Below are 19,107 nucleotides of genomic sequence, written 5' to 3'. Positions count from 1 at the left end.
GATGCATTGGTTGTTAAACATTGGGCCCTTAAAAGGGCCACACAGGCAGCCTGCACCGTGCTGCGAATTGATCACATCGTCATGGCCCGTCCAGCTGGTGCACCAACAATGCCAGCAGATGACCTGTAATTACAAATATTAGTTAATGTTCAGGATGCCTGGTCTTTGCTGTAATGTTTGTTGTGAACGATACATTTACTTTTGCTTTAGCGAAAAAAATCGTTAATAAAATTCAATTTAATGTATTCGTTGCTATAATATATTTGTTATTTTCATTTATTAATTATTATAATACTCTTTAGTTGTAGATCATAAATATTATGAAATTTAATCGTTAACAGTTTCTATGTAGTTTCTATGCTGTGCTTGCCACATACGTTTTCCAATGTATTCTCACCGCTGAACACGAATCCAAAGTCAAACTGAAAAAAACGGAGAAAATAAAATATATTGATAAAATGTCCAATTCAGAAGTTTTTCTGCATTATAATTGAGATATTATAATTTTGTTTCTGGTCCTTTTCTCCTTAAATGACCTGCGCAATTAATTTCTTCTTTAATCTCCGTTGAGTATCTTTTAATAGCACCTAGCAGTAATTTGCAAACTAATTTTATCCATAACTTTCATTGTGAACCTGTAAAATTCGAAAATGAAATTGCGGATATTACTATTTCTACGTACATTTTTATATTTTTGGCTGCAGCATATTTTATTATCTCTTGATATAATCATTACAGCTATATTTCTATACTTGTTTATAAATAATTGTCATTAAGATGAATTCCGCTTCTCATAATAAATTTGCGATATGATGTATTTTGCCGTTTATACATAATATACAAATTTCAAAAGTCAAATCGTTAGTAGAATTTTGCTATAATTCTGAAATTTTCATCACATTTTCATAAAATATATATTTATTTTATTACATTACATTCAACTCATGTTTAAATTTGCTATTTCTATAAAAGATGAGGTGCGTTGTGTACTTTTCTTAATCACTGTAAAAAAACACAAATTACCAATGAATTAGATACCTTTCCTAATGTTAATTTTTCAACTAGTTATTTTATCTATATTATATAAGATTTTATATTACTATCGGTGTCATAATGAATGACCTGAATTATTTTGAATTGATTGATTTTTGTTTTATAATTCCTTCGGTAGTTTCAGATCTTTTGATGACTCAAATTAAAATTTAATATTCAAATTATATTAGTATGCTAGAATTGATATTCAGTTAGATGGCTACTTATCTGATTTCCGGGGCCCGTGGCAAAATCTTCCGATGGGGCCCTATCGTGGTACTCAATTTTAATTTTTTAGTTTTGTTTAATAAACGTTAAGTAGTCATTTACACACTGTTTTACTACTCGCTAAAACAATTATTAATGAATTTTATCACAAATTAGCAAACTAACTTCGACTAATTTATATTTTATGGCTTTGAATTATGAAATGATACAAAACATAGAAATTTTAGATCTAGAGGTATAATTATTTCGTGTTATGATTATATAAAAATAACAAAAAATATAAAAAACTTAATTTTTCTTGAAAATCAAACATGACATATTGGTGAATAGTTTAATTTTAGCATAAATGAAAATGAAAATTAAACGTATTTTTTCGTTTCAATACTTTTTGGACGTTTTTTTTGATAAAGATGAAGACATTCGTCATGTAGCTTTTACTTAGAAATAATAGCGTGAACCCTGCATATATTCAAAATGAAATAAAAATAAATTGTTAACCTGAATAAGCTATTTAGTAAATAAAATGTTTTCTTACTGCTTTCATCAGTTATGAAAAGTGTCAACAGCGAAGAATTTCCTATTTCGCCTCTGAAAGTTGATTGAAAACTAAATTTGCCTGGCAAAATGGTACCATAAATTGATTTATGGTACTGATTCAGTACCATAAAAAAAACTTTTGTTCAGGTTCTGAACCATTTTGCCAGGCAAATTTAGTGTTAGATCAACTTTCAGAGGCGGAATAGGAAATTCTTAGATCTTAGATCTTAGATCTTAGATAGATCAGTACTACTGATCTATCTATTAAATAATAGTTCTAAAATTTGTTTATATAAAAAGACATCCGAGTTTCTGATATGTCTTTTTTATCTAAATGAATTTTAGAGCTTTTATTTAATAGATCAGTATCATTGAAAACTTCTAGTGTAGAAAAATACTGAAGTTTGAAATATATTAATTCACCGGAAAAAACACGTTTTAATTTGTTAATAATGTACAATACTCGATAAAATATATTCGTTTAGAACAAACTTTCAGTATCTTGAATATGAATTCGCAAACCTTATCAAAATAGCGTATTACCTTCTTCTGAAGACTTTTAAAAAAAATCATGATTGATAAATTATTTTTCTACTACACTATTTGCGTCTAATTTTAAATTTCCAAATTCATGCTGATACTTAACAAATTCTTAAATGTTTATTTTTTAAATGTCTCTAATTCTTAACGAATTTTAAATGTTTATAGCTATGATTTATAGCATTTGAAAGCTTGATGTATTTAGGTTATAGCGCTTTAGATACTGCGTCGATAGTAGTAGAATATTACAATAGAAAACCAATAATAAAATAATTATTGGTCTTTAAAACTTCTTTCTATGTAAAATAGTTTCATTTTGGATTTCAACAAAACGAAGTTTTAAAGCAAAAATGGCAATGATAAAAAGTAAATTTTATAATAGTAAAAAATTGTAAATTTTATTTCATTTATATATTTTTCTAGTTCCTTATTGCTATTTTATTAATTTAATTTTTACGGTTTTAAATCAGTATAATTTTCAACCTTGTTCAAGTATTTTGAGCTTGACTCGTGGTTAAATAGACTTTAATATGATGAACTTACTGATGAACATTGTATTTTCAGCTCTTTTTTTTGAAGCGAAAATCGTGCAGATACTATGATTATTATAAAATTAATATCTTTTCAATATTAAATATTAATAAGCTTGACAAAAGCCTGAAATAATATTTATTATTATTGATTACGGCTTGCTTATGAATAAATAAATAAAAAAATAAATATAATATATGAAGCTTATAACAGGATCAGTTTTTAGAGCAGTTTACATAAAATGTAGGTAGTAACTTTATTTATTTAGAAAATCGCAATATAACAATTGTGATTACAGCAGAATTATGTTTTGTGCAATACTGATGTTTTAAAAACAGTATTGTCAGTTCTCATAATCTATAATAAACTGCTATAAATAAATACACAAAAATTCTTCTCGGTACTACAAATTGCTTTTTGAATCTCTCCTCGTTGTTTTGCGTACTGGATAAATGTTTCTTGCATTGGCATTGGCGTTGCATTTTCATGCAGTATAAATTTGCATACGAATACGATACGTTGAGCATTTTCTGAAGTATTGAATAAAAGACGGATAGCAATAAATTCGTATCTACTAAAAGTCAAAAGAGCTTGAAATTGAATCGGCGATTCAATGTATATAGTTATAGTCCATGTACTGACTATGTGTCAGAGTATAGTAATCAAAGACACGATGGCCAGGCAAACTTTTTACTCATGTTAAATTAATTTCAAACCCCTGGCCCAATTCTTGGATGAAATAGAGAAATTTATGATAGATCAATTACATATTTCATGTCAAAAATGACTGACATGCATAGTTCTGTATTTGCGTCGGCCTGTGGGACAAGAGCTATGACAATATTATGCAGAATAGTTTGCATGTCCAATCGACACAAAAAATATTTTATTATCGTTTAAGATACTCTTGGAAAACGCCCTCATACTAAAAATGAATTTTGTCTAAAAATAATAATTTATAAGTGTGGAAGTCAACGGTGATCAGCAGGTATAAAACACAGTACTGAATGTATATGTTGAGCGCGGAATGTACCTAAGCGCGAGGCTATTTATTTAAAACTTTGATGAATATTTATTATTTAACCAATATTAATGGGCTTTTTATATATTAGTATGTTAGTTTGAACCATCAAATCTAGCATTCTAGCACGAAGAAGGATCAAAACTATTCTCAACATATGTTTTTTCGAACGGTTTTCAAACTTCTAGAATCGAATCGTACCGTAAATCGTAAACCTTGACAAAAGTTTGTTAAATATAGTTTTTCTGATTTTACAGATCGATTCAAATGTATTATTTTCTATCGATATCTTACTATCATAAAAATGTGTAATATTTTTCAATTTCGAATAAAAAATAACTAAGGCGTAAACAAAAGATTTTGTTTTTTTATTTGGCCTTTTTATCTAGTAGCTACATCAGCTCAAACAAAAGATTGCATTTAGCATCGCGCTAGTGAATCGCTTATCTTCCTAATAAAAGTGAGCAAAGTCAGTTTATTGAAAACGTCGAGGGCCCTTTATTATAATTGTAAGTACGAACCATAATAATTACATTACATTACATTATCTGGGTTATTAATATTACCGCAATAAGTACTAAATACTGAAAGCAATGACATTTGACAGATTGAGTTGTTACAAATGAAAATTCGTAACCCAATTGATTCGTAACGCATTTGGAAGCTCTAATTTGTTAATATATATATATATATATATATATATATATATATAATTAATTTATCATATATATTACTTTTGCTTGGTGTCGGCGAACAAAGAAGATTGTTGTGTTGGAACAGATCAAACTTAGAAAATAATTTTATCGATTGGATTATGCATTATCTTTTGAAATAATTTTAAGCAACAAGAAAGTGTTAAGTTTAGGTACCTCATTTCGATATTTTATATAATTTATTATATTAATCGAGCCCAATGAAAACATATACACAATTCATTCGAAATTTTTCTATTATGCATGCGTGAAGTCCATGTGCAATATAATACGGCAATATAATATCTTCCCGATTGAACATAGTTTTGTTTTAGTAAAGGAACAAGAAGTATTAGATCGAGGAACAGCAGTGAATCTGACTTGACGAAAATGGCTTTGCATGTTCCGAAGGCACCAGGAGTGCACCAGATGCTAAGAGGAGGCGCGCGCGTATATAGCGGCATGGAGGAGGCTGTTCTTAGGTAACTCTTCATAAAGAACCATGACGTTCTAACCACCCGCTACATCATTATAAAGAACCGATGTTCGGCATACTAGCATCGTAATTATATTTGATACTCGTTTTTTGATAATATGCATTCGTTTGTTGCTTTTCAGAAATATAAATGCCTGCAAGGAATTTTCGCACAGTTTGCGTACTGCTTTCGGCCCAAATGGAATGGCCAAAATAATTGTCAACTATCTCAATAACCAATTTGTGACGAGCGACGCCGCGACCATAGTACGTGAACTGGAAATACAGCATCCTGCTATAAAGGTGTTAGCAGACGCAGCCTTTGTCCAACAGGATGAAGTGAGTTCACTAAACTACGGCATATCAATAAATAAAAAATAAATCAGAGAATATGCAAATAAATAAATTAATCTATCAATCAAATAAATAAACTAGCTGTAAGTGAAATTCTGTCTTAAGGCAATTAGGGCATCGTGCCTTAAGGCAAATTGCTGGAACTTCCCGTACCAAAAATTATTATTTTTTTTTAAAACGATTAACATTTTTGAAAAAAAATTACTTTGAAAAAATAAGATTTTTGAGAAACTATAAATTGGACAAAAAATTAGTTTTTTTTGAAAAAAAAAATTTTTTTAGAAAAATTTTTTTAAAAAAAAATTTTTTTTTTTGAAAAAAATTTGTTTTTTCTTTATTTTGACATATTGTGGAAGATCTGAACTTTTTTTTCAAAGCAATCGTACTGCTTTAACTACATAGGGACAAAATATAAAGCGCGTAAGCGCCGCGTCGCTGTCTAACGCATAAGCATTGGTACGGAACCGATAGGAATGTTAACAAAATGTATACTTATTGTTAAAATCTCTATAAAATGTCTGATAATTTGATGTGCATATGTCTAATGATCATTTTTGACCGCCAAATGGCTCATTTTTTTACTTTTTCCTCTATATCTCCGAAACCGCTGGACCTACCTTCATGAAAGTTATATCGATTCTTCATCTTGTCAATACAAATAAAATGTTTTTTGAATTATTAAAATCGGACGCTCCGTTCTCTTAAAAACTGAGTTACCGTTTTCGGAACTTTTTGCCCCGTATCTTCGGAACGGCTTGACCTGCCTTTGCCAAAAACTAATCAGCACGTCTCCTTATCAATACGGATCGAATGTTTTTTGAATTATTCAAATCGGTTGATCCGTGTTCCCGAAATCGTCGACGAAAATTTGTATCCGCACATACATACACACACATACATACATACATACACACACACACACACACATACACACACACACACACACACACACATACATCCATTTTTTCTAAGGTATGCCAAAATGTTCAGAAACCTCTGAAACGTAAAGATATATAAAAATTTTCATTTTCGATTTTTTTGCGATTACTATAACTTGCCCTACGGGAAGTTAATAATAGTACACCAATAGTATATTATATATTTCAAGAGCAATCAAAACTACGTGTTCTATAAGCTTCTTATAGATCAGCTTGGATGTGGGTATTATATTGCATAAATCTAATAGTGATCGAAACATATAATTCTTATGCAGCTATTCGCACGAAAGGCGATTTCTATTTGAGACTATATTCTAGATTTACAGATAAAATAATTAATTGTTTAAAAAGTAATCAATCAATCAATCAGATTTGCGATGGATATTTTTAAATGAAAACTTACATTATAATATCTGTAATCGTATTAATTTAATCGCTATACTTACGGTGATCAGCAAGTACAATGTACAGTACTGAATGCATTTGTTGATCGCGGAGTTTACTTAAGAGCGAGGATGTTTATTTAAAATCTTTGATAATATTTTATCATTTAACCAATTTTCATTAGCCTTAAAATATAATCACATTAAACCAATAAATCTATCATTATAAACAGCATATATATTTGTATTATAGATGGGCGATGCAGTTAACTACGTAATCATTTTGGCGGGTGCTCTTTTGGAGTACGCCGAAGAGCCATTATCCATGGGGGTTACGCCCGCAGAGATTGCAGATGGATATGAATTGGCCCTGGCATTTGCGGAGAATCATTTGACAAAGATGGTAGCATATGATTTTACAGACATATGCTCGTTGGAGGTAAGGATTAAAATTGGAATAATAGAATAATATATATATATATATATATATATATATATATATATATTATATTTAGCAACCTGCGCTATTATTTTTATTTTCATATTTGTTATTACATACATACATTATTTTGTATTCTATTCTATTTATTTTTTATGCATTTTTTGCCAATTGTTGCCCAAAACTAATCAACGCTAGTCGTTATAGAGTTCGATCAAATGGTTATCAAAGGTTTTTTGATTAGATTCAGAAGTTTTCAAGAAAACCTCGACGAATATGAATTTCTGCTTAACATACACACCAACATACTATTTTCAGTTTTGGTGTCAAACGATTCATAATGATTAGAAACGTCGAGACAACAAACTTAGCAAATTGGATTTCTCTGGCGAAAACAAACTGTTTAGGGATTATCATAAGAACCACACAACAACAAAACAGCATCAGAAGTCTCTATAAAAACAATAACAAAACTTGTTTGTGTTTTGTAGTCAGTGAAGAAAATCCTTAATTCGGTGATACAATCGCGACAATTCGGGTTGGAGGACGTCCTAACACCTTTGGTTGCCCAAGGCTGCGTAGCTGTGCGTAGTGCGACTGACGATTTCTCGACCGGACGCCTCCGAGTCTGCAAAATTCTTGGCGGCGGATTACACGCCAGCACTGTTGTCCGCGGGATGGTCTTGAAGCGTATCGTTTCAGGTGTCGTCAGAGATGCAACAGATGCCGGCGTCGCCGTATACGATTGCCCGGTGGATTACTCGCGCACCGAGACTAAGGGTAAGAATAACTTATTTTCAATGACGGTACCATACTTACATTCGGATTAATTGAATTATATATTGATTTAACATTATAAATATGTCACGTTTATATTAAATCGCAATTTTGTACTATATTAAAGCCTTTTTTTTATTTTAGGCGAAGTTGTTGCATTGCCAATTCATATATTCCATATCAAAATAATCATATATTTTGAACCTTACTCATCAGTCTTGCGTGAGCATTCGTAGCGTACACATCGTTCGAAATAAATATATATTTTTTTGAAGTTTAGTGAAAGTAAACCTTGTACCTGTTGTGTTTTGATAGTGAGCTGATAAACAAACAATGGAGTCGAGCCCGTTCGGGCACGAGGGCGGACGGCCGCCTGATAAAGGCATTACACAACATTCAGATTTAGGCGCAACCATTGCAGGTGCAATGCATGTGCTAAATGACCTTGAAGATTTTAACAATGAAAGTAGTATGGATTATAGTATAGATGATCAAGAAATAGATTTAAGTAGTTGTGAAAGTATTCACAATTTAGATAGTAAATCTAATAAAAACAAGAATGGAATTAATAAAACTAATCCCACAAAAGTTAATAAAAAAGAAACAAAGCTAAGGAATTCTAATTATGTAAATAGTAATAAAGAAAACAAAATTAACAGGACAATGAAATTCATTAAAAAGGTGACTAGTGCAAAAAATAACAAAGTCAAAAGATTAGAAAGTGGAGTCAATTCAAAAGTTGAAGTTCAGAAAAGTAATGATACAATAAATAAAAATGTAAAGGCTATTCAACGCAGTAGTAATGATAAAGTAAAGGAAGAAGCTGATAGTGTACCTAATGCGAATAATGAAGAAAATGTTAATCAGAATGAATCAAATTCTATTAACAATAACATAGTTAGTGAAGAAACGGTTGAGATGAATGAAGTAAAGTCTAGTAACTATGCTCGAAACAATAAAATACGATTTGAAGAATACGATAAAGGACCATATCATATATATGTGGAATCAATAAATAAAAATATTGGAAGGTTACATCATATGGCAATTGGAAGGATGTTATATAAATCAGTTCCAAAATTGAAGACAGAATTATCAGAAATTGTACAAATTGGAAAAAACAAAATAAAACTAGTAATTAAAAATGCAGAAATAGCCAATAGTTTACTGGAAGATGAATTTTTCAAGATGCATAATCTCAGGACCTACATTCCTAAATATCTAGTAGTAAGACAGGGGATAATATTTGATGTTGATATTAATTTATCGGAAGACGAAATAATGGAAGTTATAGAATCTGATTATCCAGTGGTGGAAGTAAAATGTTTGAAGTCAAAAAGAGGTAATAACATCAATTATAAATCGCAATGTGTGAAATTAACATTTAGGGGCTCCAAATTGCCGGAGAAAATTTCAATATATTCAGTCAAATGTAGGGTTAGCCCATACATTAAAAGAGTAGTGCAGTGTCATAATTGTTGGTTCTTTGGTCATATAAAAGAACTATGTAAAAGTAAAAAAAGATGTCCGAAATGTTCAGAACAACATGGAATAGAAGCCTGTACTGAAATTTTAAACTTAAAATGCTGTTTATGCTCCGGGGAACACGTTGCAAATAGTACTGAATGCCCTGAATTCAAAAGGCATAAAAGTATTTATGAATTGATGGGGACTCATAATATAGCTTTTCATGAGGCGAGGAATATTTTGCGAAATGACAAATATTCAAGAGCTGTTAAATTTAACCCTTACACTATAGATAAGGAAAAAGATTTTCCGACGATAAAAGAAAAAAGGAGGGATGAATACGGACTAGAAAAAAGTTACTGTGATAAAAATAAATATAACGAATTATCAAAATTAATAGAAGAAGAAAAGGATACAGAAGAAGAAGACATAGTATGGATTAGAAAACCAAAAAGGTCACATGTCAAAAATGTAACAAGGGTAGGAGGTCAAGGTACGTCTAAAGTATCTAAGTATAATAATATAAATAAAGAGACGGATATTAAAAGGGTAAGTAATAGAGAAATAATTAGTAGGAAAAGGCCGATTAAAACGTTGGAAGATGATACGGATCAAGAAGGAAATGAATCAAGAAAAGAAGAAAATGATCCACTCGAAATTCTTAAACAGTTAGTTACACAAATTAAAATAATAAATAGATCTGACGATTCTTCCATAAATAGATTACTGAGTATTGTGATAAGTAAATTGGAAAAAGATAAGAGAACTACAGGAAGTACAATAAAATAATAGAAACAATATACACAATATAAATAAGCCAAAATGAATTTAAAAATACTACAATTAAACTGCAGATCATTGAAAGCAAATAAAGAAAGTATAGAACATTTCTTATACAATAATCAGATTTCGATAGCGGCTCTTTCCGAAACATGGTTCAGTCCTAATGCAGTATACAAAATCAAGGGGTATAAGATTTTTCGGAAAGATAGAGATGATGGATACGGCGGAGCAGCCATCATCGTCAAAAACAACATAGATTGTGATGAATATGAAACAATAAACAACAATAAGAATATACAAATATGTGCGGTAACAATTAAAACAAATATAACCTTTTGCTTAGTTTCCATTTATTGCTCAAATAGAGAAGAATTAGATTTTACTGATGTGAGGAAAACTATAGAAGGGATCCATTCAAAAACATTGATCGTTGGAGATTTCAACAGCCATCACTTTGCATGAGGGATAAAATTACAAGAAATCATAGAAGATCATTCATTAATAATCCTCAACAACGGCAAACCCACAACAATCGAGACAAGAAACAAAAAAGCGACGAATATAGATTTATCTTTATGCTCCAGCAATCTCACAGATTATATCAGATGGGAAATACTCGAAGAATCTCTTGGATCTGACCACTTACCAATTATAATACATATTTACACAAATGCAATTTCTAACATCAAAATCTTCCCTACAAAAAAATGGAATACCAATCAAGCCAATTGGAAAGGATATGGCGAAGAAATTTCAAAAACTCTCCAAAACTCCAACGTACCTAATACAGGAAAACAAAAATATGAATTTCTAATGAATTGTATAGATCACGCTGCAGAGAAAAACATAAAGAAATGCAAAGTGATAATTAGCTCAACCTTCAAACCAGCAGCATGGTGGGATCAAGAATGTGATATTATGGTAAACGCAAGAAAAGACGCATTTAAACAAATGCGCAGAAAATTTAATTATGATAATTTTATCCTATACCAAAAAATAAATGCACAAACCAAGAGATTTTTAAAGAATAAGAAAATACAAAAATGGGCGGAATACACAAGTTCAATTAACAAAAACACAAATCCGGCTACAATTTGGAGGAAAATCAAAATATTCAACAACAAAAACACAAATAGGAACATAAATCCAAATTTTACGGAAGAATGTGGACATCAAATATTACAAAATATAGCACCAGATTATGTCTGTAACAAACAAGATATATTTAGTAAGAATAATAATGAAGAAACAGAATTGATGTCACCTTTCAAATATAATGAATTGAGAAGAGCCCTAAAAAACAGAAAGAACACGGCTCCAGGAAAGGATAACATTTCATATAATATGATCAATAATAGTCCAACTAATTTTAAAATGGAACTTTTAAATGTATTTAATAATATGATCACACACCACTGGATTCCTGAAAAATGGAAAGAAATAATTGTAGTACCAATAATTAAACCTAATAGAAACCCACAATCTATAGACTCTTATAGACCAATATCACTAATATCTTGCGTAGCAAAGATTTTCGAACGAATGATAAAAGAAAGACTGGAATGGTACATTGAAAACAAGAACATACTCCATGATAACGTATTTGGTTTTAGAAGCGGAAGAGGAACAATAGATTTATTGAGTACCCTTACCACCGACATAAATATATCGAGGTCAAACAATGAATATATGTTGCTACTGTCAATAGATATTGACAAAGCCTATGAAAACGTAGACCATTATATTCTACAGAAAAAATTACGGAATATAAATATCCCAGAGAGTATAATTAAAATAATATTGGAGTTGATATCACCAAGATATATTTACTTACGAACTAATGGAGATATGTTCGGCCCTAGATCAGCATACAACGGGATCATACAAGGTTCCATTTTAAGCCCCACATTATTCAACATATATACTGCGGATTACCATAAGATACCTGATACAAGTGTTAAAAAATTACAATATGCCGACGACATTTGTTTATACATATCAAGACCATCAATAGAATCATGTATAACGCAAATGAACTATGCTATTAAAGAAAACATAAAATGGTTATCAAGCAATAATTTAAATATATCACCATCCAAAAGTTCAGCAACGATTTTCACTAGACACAGACTCCCCCAGAACATAGGTCACATAAGGGTTGGAACTCAAGATGTTATAATAAAAGACAACGTGAAAATACTAGGCATAACCTTTGACGCCAAAATGACATTTAAAAAGCATATACAAGAATTATCAAGAAAATGCGAAACAGGCATCAATATACTTCGTAAAATAACAAATACTAGATGGGGAGCACACCCAGAGACATGCCTTTTACTGTACAGAAATTTGATTAGAACTCAAATAGATTACGGATGCTTTATATATGGAACATCATCAAAAACTGAACAATATAAACTTGATAAAATTCAATATTCCGCAATAAGAACATGCATAGGGGCATTTAGATCAACACCGACAAATGCGTTATTAACAGAAGCAGGAGAACCTCCTCTGAGCATAAGAAGAGAGATTCTAGCAAACAGATTCTTGATGAAAAAACTTAATGGATCATGTAAATTATTACCCGAACAGTTAGAAAAACTAGCAAGATTACATTACTCCACACGCTACTGGATAAACAAACCAGCTCCATCACTAATAAATAGTTTTTATACAATTAAACCTCACGAAGAGAACATCATAATCAATGATAAAACTCCATATTACATCTACCCACCGCTAAACGACTACATTAAACCATACATCGATATAGATAAGAGCACAAATATAGCAAACACGGACATTTATATCCGTGAATTAGAACTTCATATCAACTCAAATTGGCCGGATTATTTGCAAATATATACGGATGGCTCTAAAACATCAGAGGGAACCGGATGTGCCATACATATTCCAAGAATCCATTACAGTAATAAAGTAAGACTTCCAAACTATACATCCATATTTTCAGCGGAACTTATAGCGATATACACTGCAGTAAAATATGTGAATGACAATAATATTAACATATCTTTGATACTAAGTGACAGCAAATCAAGTCTAACAGCCATAAAACACGCCAATAAACATTCAAATATAATAATATACAAAATTATAGAAATCATAAAGAAAATCAATACTGACGATAAATCCATGATTCTTCTTTGGATAAGGGGTCATTCTAATATAAAAGGCAACGAGATGGCAGACAATCTAGCTAAAGAAGCGTGCACGAGCGGCGATCAATTTGCAAAAACGTCTGCGCTAGATTTAAAACATTTAATAAAACAACAAGGTTTGGAACTATGGCAGAAGTCTCACTCAGAAACTACAAAGGCAAAAGGATTCACATATGCACTGACGAGAGAGATTGTTTCACCAAACACATGGTTTAAAAACATAGAAGAAAGTCGAAATTTTATAACAGTAATCTGCAGATTGAGACTCGGACACTCCTACTGCAAATCGCATCTGAAGAGAATTGGTATCTTACAGGATCCAAAGTGTGACTGTGGAAGCCTAGAAACACTCGATCATTTATTTTGGGAATGTAATTTTTATCAGCAAGAAAGATCAAAATTATTTAAGAATTTACAAAACGTAAAGATTATTTTTCCCATCAATGTACAAATACTTATATCAAGTAATGACATACGGATATATAAATATTTATATAATTTTATAAGTAATAGCAAAATTAATTTATAGCATAATTATTATTATATAAGTACCAATGTATTGTATAGAACTGCTACAACTGTATAGATAATTGTAATGGCAAAATGATGTAAATCAGAAGCCAAAATAAATAAAAAAAAAAAAAAAAAAAAAAAAACCTTACTCATAGTTATTCGTAGTTACGGAATTGAGTCATCAAAGATAGAGTTGATGTAAAACTTAAAAACATTTATTTTTTTATTGAAATTTAAATCATACAAATTTTGAATGATAACTAACTTTTATTTATTTTTTTTATCGCGTAATACATTATATTTTTTATTTTACGTAAGAATAATAAAGTAGACTGTGGCTTTCTCAGTGGCTTAGATATGCGGTTTGCACATGAAAGATAGATGATAATACATTTCCAAGTTAGAGTTTAAAGAAGCATCACTATTAGAGAAATTCTAAAAATAAAAATACATTTCGAAAAATTTTCTAAAAAGCTACGCAGTTAGGAAATATCGTCTCATAATAATGAAAGTGTAGATTTAATATAATATACAATAATAAGTGTAATTATATAATATATACATGCACAGATAAAATTGCATTCATTTATAAGAATCATAATAATAGTAACAGATAAATCATTATATTATCTGAAATGTTAATGTGTATATATTAAAAATGTTTATTATATGGTCGATGTGAGAATATATTATTTAAATGTTTAGGCACTGTCTTATTTCATACGGCAGCAGAGTTAAGAAACTACAGCCATGACGAGGATCGTATTTTGGAAGAACAGGTAAAATAATAATGTGAAAATAAGATCAGTGTTGTGTTTGTTAATTATATGCCCCTCAGTAATTTTTCGATTATGTATTGGTTTGTGTTAATTTGGGACAGTTGAAAATTTTGTAATGATTTTGAAAGTTGTTAAAATAGATTATTTACCCATATAGGGAGGCTCATTCAATATGCCTTAAGGCAAAATTCCACAAACACCTAGTTAATTTTGGATTTATGTCACAACATGTAACTGAGATTGATTGTAAATATGAAATAGTAGTAAATGCCCAGTTACTACTACGTACTGAGTTTGTTTGTATACATTTTAAACATGTTAAATATATTTGTTATTTTACCTTTTTTCCAGATCAGAGCCCTTGCTGAGGCCGGAGTTAAGGTGGTGGTGTGCAGCGGAAAAGTGGGAGACATGGCCCTTCACTTCCTCAATAAACACCATTTGATGGTGGTCCGTCTAATTAGCAAATTTGATTTGTTGCGAGTCTCTGAGGCAGTCGGTGCAAGAGTCCTGTGTAATCTTAAACCGCCGTTAAAAGAGGTTCCAAAAATTTTTATTCTTAATTCATTAAGTTCAAGTTTCATCATAATCATCAGTACTATGCATTAGTTACTCAAAAGGGCGTGTACATCCAGTCTTATAGCTAATTTATGTCCTTTTGATTTGATAATTATCAATTACTAGCTGACCCGACAAACGTTGTTTTACTAATTGTAAGTAAGGTATATTCTAAACAATTTCTAGAGAATCAAAAATTTAAAGTATTGATATTTTTGATTCTCTAGAAATTGTTTAGAATATACCTAGAATATACGTGTATAAGGATATGTTGTTTGAATGCTATATACAATGAGGTATTATAAAAACAACCAGAATATACAATGAGGTATTATAAACCTCATTACTTTGTCTATTGTATTTTGTCAATACAGTCAAACTGGAAGTTTTATACACTTTCTATAGAAAACATGGTATAATCCAATCCAAGTCTTTTGATTTTGTAATCTAGAACTTTTTACCCTATAGGCGGGGTAACTTGGAACGGCCCGGTGGCAAACAGGTTTAATGTCTTATTTTAATTTTAAAGGCATTTTTCAAAATAATTATATTTTAATTAATGCTAAAAATCTACCAACGGAAGAAAATACTTTTATTATGAATTTTCAAAGATTAACGTTTATCTCCCGATAGCAGGGTCATGAGAATCAAGTTATAGCTGGTTATACATCTTTTTGCCTCTACTTTAAACCATGCTTAACTTTACTTGTTGACACATCGGTGGTGGACCTTTTTAACCCCGGACCTTTATACATTACTATCTATTCTTCGATAAATTTTGGGAAATTATAACTAGGTAAATGTTATTCGACAAAATGTCCCTGTGATCGGTACCAAATTTAGGTTCTGAATTGAAATGACATAAATCAAAAATAATATAACCTAGAAAATGTTTTATAAATACCAATGAGTATATAATTATACGAATGAGATCTCTCAGATCACGGTGCTTGAGAAAAATATGCCAAAAAGTGCATTTTCATATTAACATTTCAAAAAAGTTGAAATTCTTAGATTGTAGTAACACTTGCGGCCCGTTTACTAATGTTTTTGTATATAAATATAACTACGAACAAAACTACTTACTACAATTTAATCATAATTAAATAATATTCACGTAAAACATCTTATTAAACGTAATTGAACATCATCTGTCAAAACCGTTTGACCTTTGACGTATTAGCCACCGTCCATTGTTTTATTCAAATTATGCTTCTACAAAAATTTTCAAATTAAAAATGTAAAGTTTCTACGCGATTTTGAAATATTATCTCACCTTTCCGACCATCTCTGGATTGGCACGAATTTTTCAAGACTAAGACTGGCCAAATCGGTTTAGCCGTTTTCGAATTTTACCGATCGAGAGTTCCATTTTTATATATAAGATTATAACTTGTGACGGCTATGTCTATTATTAAACAGTAATTGCATACTAATGCTATACAAGTTACTTTATTTGTATTTAAATCCCATATTAAAGGTGTTTATATGCTAAATTGAAATGAAATATGATACTAATAATATGATAATTAATAAATTTAATAAATTCAAAAAATTAATAATTGATATGTAACAAGAATAATTATCAAATATTATTTATGAAAATCTGATTACCGTTAATATTTGCTAGCAGAGTAATATCACTGGTATTTATTTATTGTATAAGAAATATGGAATATGAAAGAATATGAAATTTTTAATTATTATAATGACAAAGTATTACAAAGAAGTTTTTGAATTAAATAAATAAAATAAAAAGTGTTAAAAAGAAGTTTTTTAATTAAAAAAAAAATAAGTAAAAGACAATTTATACTTTCTATTTGTTACCATACATGCTACCATTGGGCATGTAATATGTTTTACTACCTTATTTTTATTTTTTATATATAATGCTACAACACTCTGAAGTAGATCTCATTTTCATTAAGAGTAAATTATAATTCGAATTGTGTTCCTTTTCAAAGCTTCTGAGACGTTCAGAAGTGTAGCACGTACTCATCGAAATAAATCTGGCAATCAACGAGGAGATACATATGATACGTTAATAATATATGTCGCCAATTTTGTTAAATCATTTTCAATTTGATTGAAAAGCAATATGTCCTTGCAGGAGTTGGGCCATTCTGATGAAGTGATCGCCAACGAAATTGGCGATACCTGCGTTATAATATTTCGCCGTAACAGGCAAATCAATCGCGTGGACGAAGGGAAAGGTGATTCGATCGTGGGTTGCCCTTTGGCAACCGTCCTCCTACGAGGTGCCACCGACGCAGCAATGGACAATGCCGAACGCGCCATGCAGGTCAGAATTATTTTATACATTATTTCATACTATACTGATGATGTTATTGGATACATACATTTTTATCCTTCGTTTTGTTTATCAAGTTTAATTCGTTTTTGCAAGCATCTTTTACTTATATGCTATTAACAATATATATATATATATATATATATATATATATATATATATATATTGTTACAAGCTGTACCCTTTCACGCTTTCCGGAGTTTTACTTTCAATTTAAAATTTTAACAAAAATGCATGTTTGTTACATTTAGTCCACCAGTTTTCTCGTCTTCTAGTTTACCTGTCTATATGACTATCTATCTACCAGTTTATCTGTCAACCTGTTTGTCAGTCAACCGATTTACCAGTTCGCCAATTTACTTGTCCACCAGTTTACCTGTCTACCAATATACCTGTCCACCAACACACCTGTCAACCTGTTAATCCGTATAACAATTTCGCAGTCCACCAATTTAACTGTTTGGAGCAACCCCTATCACTTGGCTTAAATCAAAATATCCAAAAACCAAATTAAACCTTTGATGCAATGAGGTTATTTGCTGTTGGGTACATGACGTTTAGAAAATTCCCCATCGAGCAATTTCTTTATATAAATAGATTGCTTGTCATTTTATTAGATCTTGCGGCGACTTTCTTTTCAGTCTTCTGATGGAATTTTGTTTTTGCAGATTTTTTTTAGTATCTCTGGTTTTTGCCTGTCTGGGGACGTGAAATGAATTCAGAAATTTGAATGTACAAAACAAAACATACTATTTAACACATACTTTTGTATACGTATGTGACACATATATTTTTTTTTTAATTTTATTTTAGATATAATTTACATCTGTCCAATGAACATTAGGTAAATATGTGACACATATTCATTAGTTGAAAGTGGCATTTTGCCTTAAGGCAAGTTGCATGAACTTCCCGAAATGTGTAATAATTGACTTAATTAATTGAAATTGTGATTTAGGTATTTAGATATTTTTTAATTGCACCGTACCATATCTTATTTACGTATCTCTTAATATTATTTAATGATTCAAATTAATGGTAACTTTTTTTTACACAATTAGAGAAGTTTTGTATGCTCATTTTTCCGCTAAATGCAAGAAATGGCTTTTAAATTTGTGAAATCAGAAAAGCTACTTCTAACACACACTTTGGCAGTTATTTTATTAACTGTTGATGAATTTTTAAAATTAAACGACTTGTCGCAGGGCCGTAAGTTTTTAATATGATTTAGAAGACCATGATATCAATCGTCAAAAAAAATGATAAAAATCGTCGGAAAAAAATTTAATAGTTAATTACAAGAACCAAAAACTAATCAGGTCAATTTCCCACCAATATCTTTCAAACAGATATAAAATTATAAAACTCGGTTTGGATTTCCGGGCTAAAAAGTAGCCGATTTTTTTTTTCACTTTTTTGCTATTTAGGAAGAAACCGCTCGGTTAAACAGACGCAAGTCCTCATCGAGTTACATCGAATGATTTTTATAATTTTGAAATCGGTTCATCCGTTTTTGATAAAACTTTGACAGAAGGTAAAAAATCTGTCACACTCGCACTCACACACA

At 30.4% G+C, this 19,107-nt stretch overlaps 1 protein-coding gene across 1 annotated transcript; it reads left to right on the top strand.

Annotated features, from left to right (window-relative positions):
- Window positions 1–4,922: 4,922 nt before the first annotated feature.
- Window positions 4,923–18,359, top strand: LOC113375561 (T-complex protein 1 subunit theta-like). Its single transcript, XM_026615494.1, has 8 exons — window positions 4,923–5,063; window positions 5,200–5,395; window positions 6,985–7,170; window positions 7,662–7,950; window positions 14,598–14,671; window positions 15,023–15,211; window positions 17,340–17,531; window positions 18,354–18,359. The coding sequence occupies exons 1-8, from the start codon at window positions 4,972–4,974 to the stop codon at window positions 18,357–18,359; spliced, it is 1,224 nt and encodes a 407-aa protein (XP_026471279.1). The 5' UTR covers window positions 4,923–4,971.
- Window positions 18,360–19,107: the final 748 nt, after the last annotated feature.

The sequence above is a fragment of the Ctenocephalides felis genome, unplaced genomic scaffold, assembly GCF_003426905.1.
Source record: "Ctenocephalides felis isolate EL2017-DRISC unplaced genomic scaffold, ASM342690v1 CF-g0.4_SCAFFOLD_01886, whole genome shotgun sequence".
Classification (NCBI taxonomy): Eukaryota; Metazoa; Arthropoda; class Insecta; order Siphonaptera; family Pulicidae; genus Ctenocephalides; species Ctenocephalides felis.
This window is presented reverse-complemented; position numbering and strand designations above follow the sequence as displayed.

Coding starts and splice junctions, on each gene's coding strand:
- LOC113375561 (XM_026615494.1), top strand. CDS start 4,972: ATGGCTTTGCATGTTCCGAAGGCACCAGGAGTGCACCAGATGCTAAGA. Junction 7,951..14,597: donor CTCGCGCACCGAGACTAAGG/GTAAGAATAACT, acceptor TTAAATGTTTAG/GCACTGTCTTATTTCATACG. Junction 15,212..17,339: donor TTAAACCGCCGTTAAAAGAG/GTTCCAAAAATT, acceptor ATGTCCTTGCAG/GAGTTGGGCCATTCTGATGA.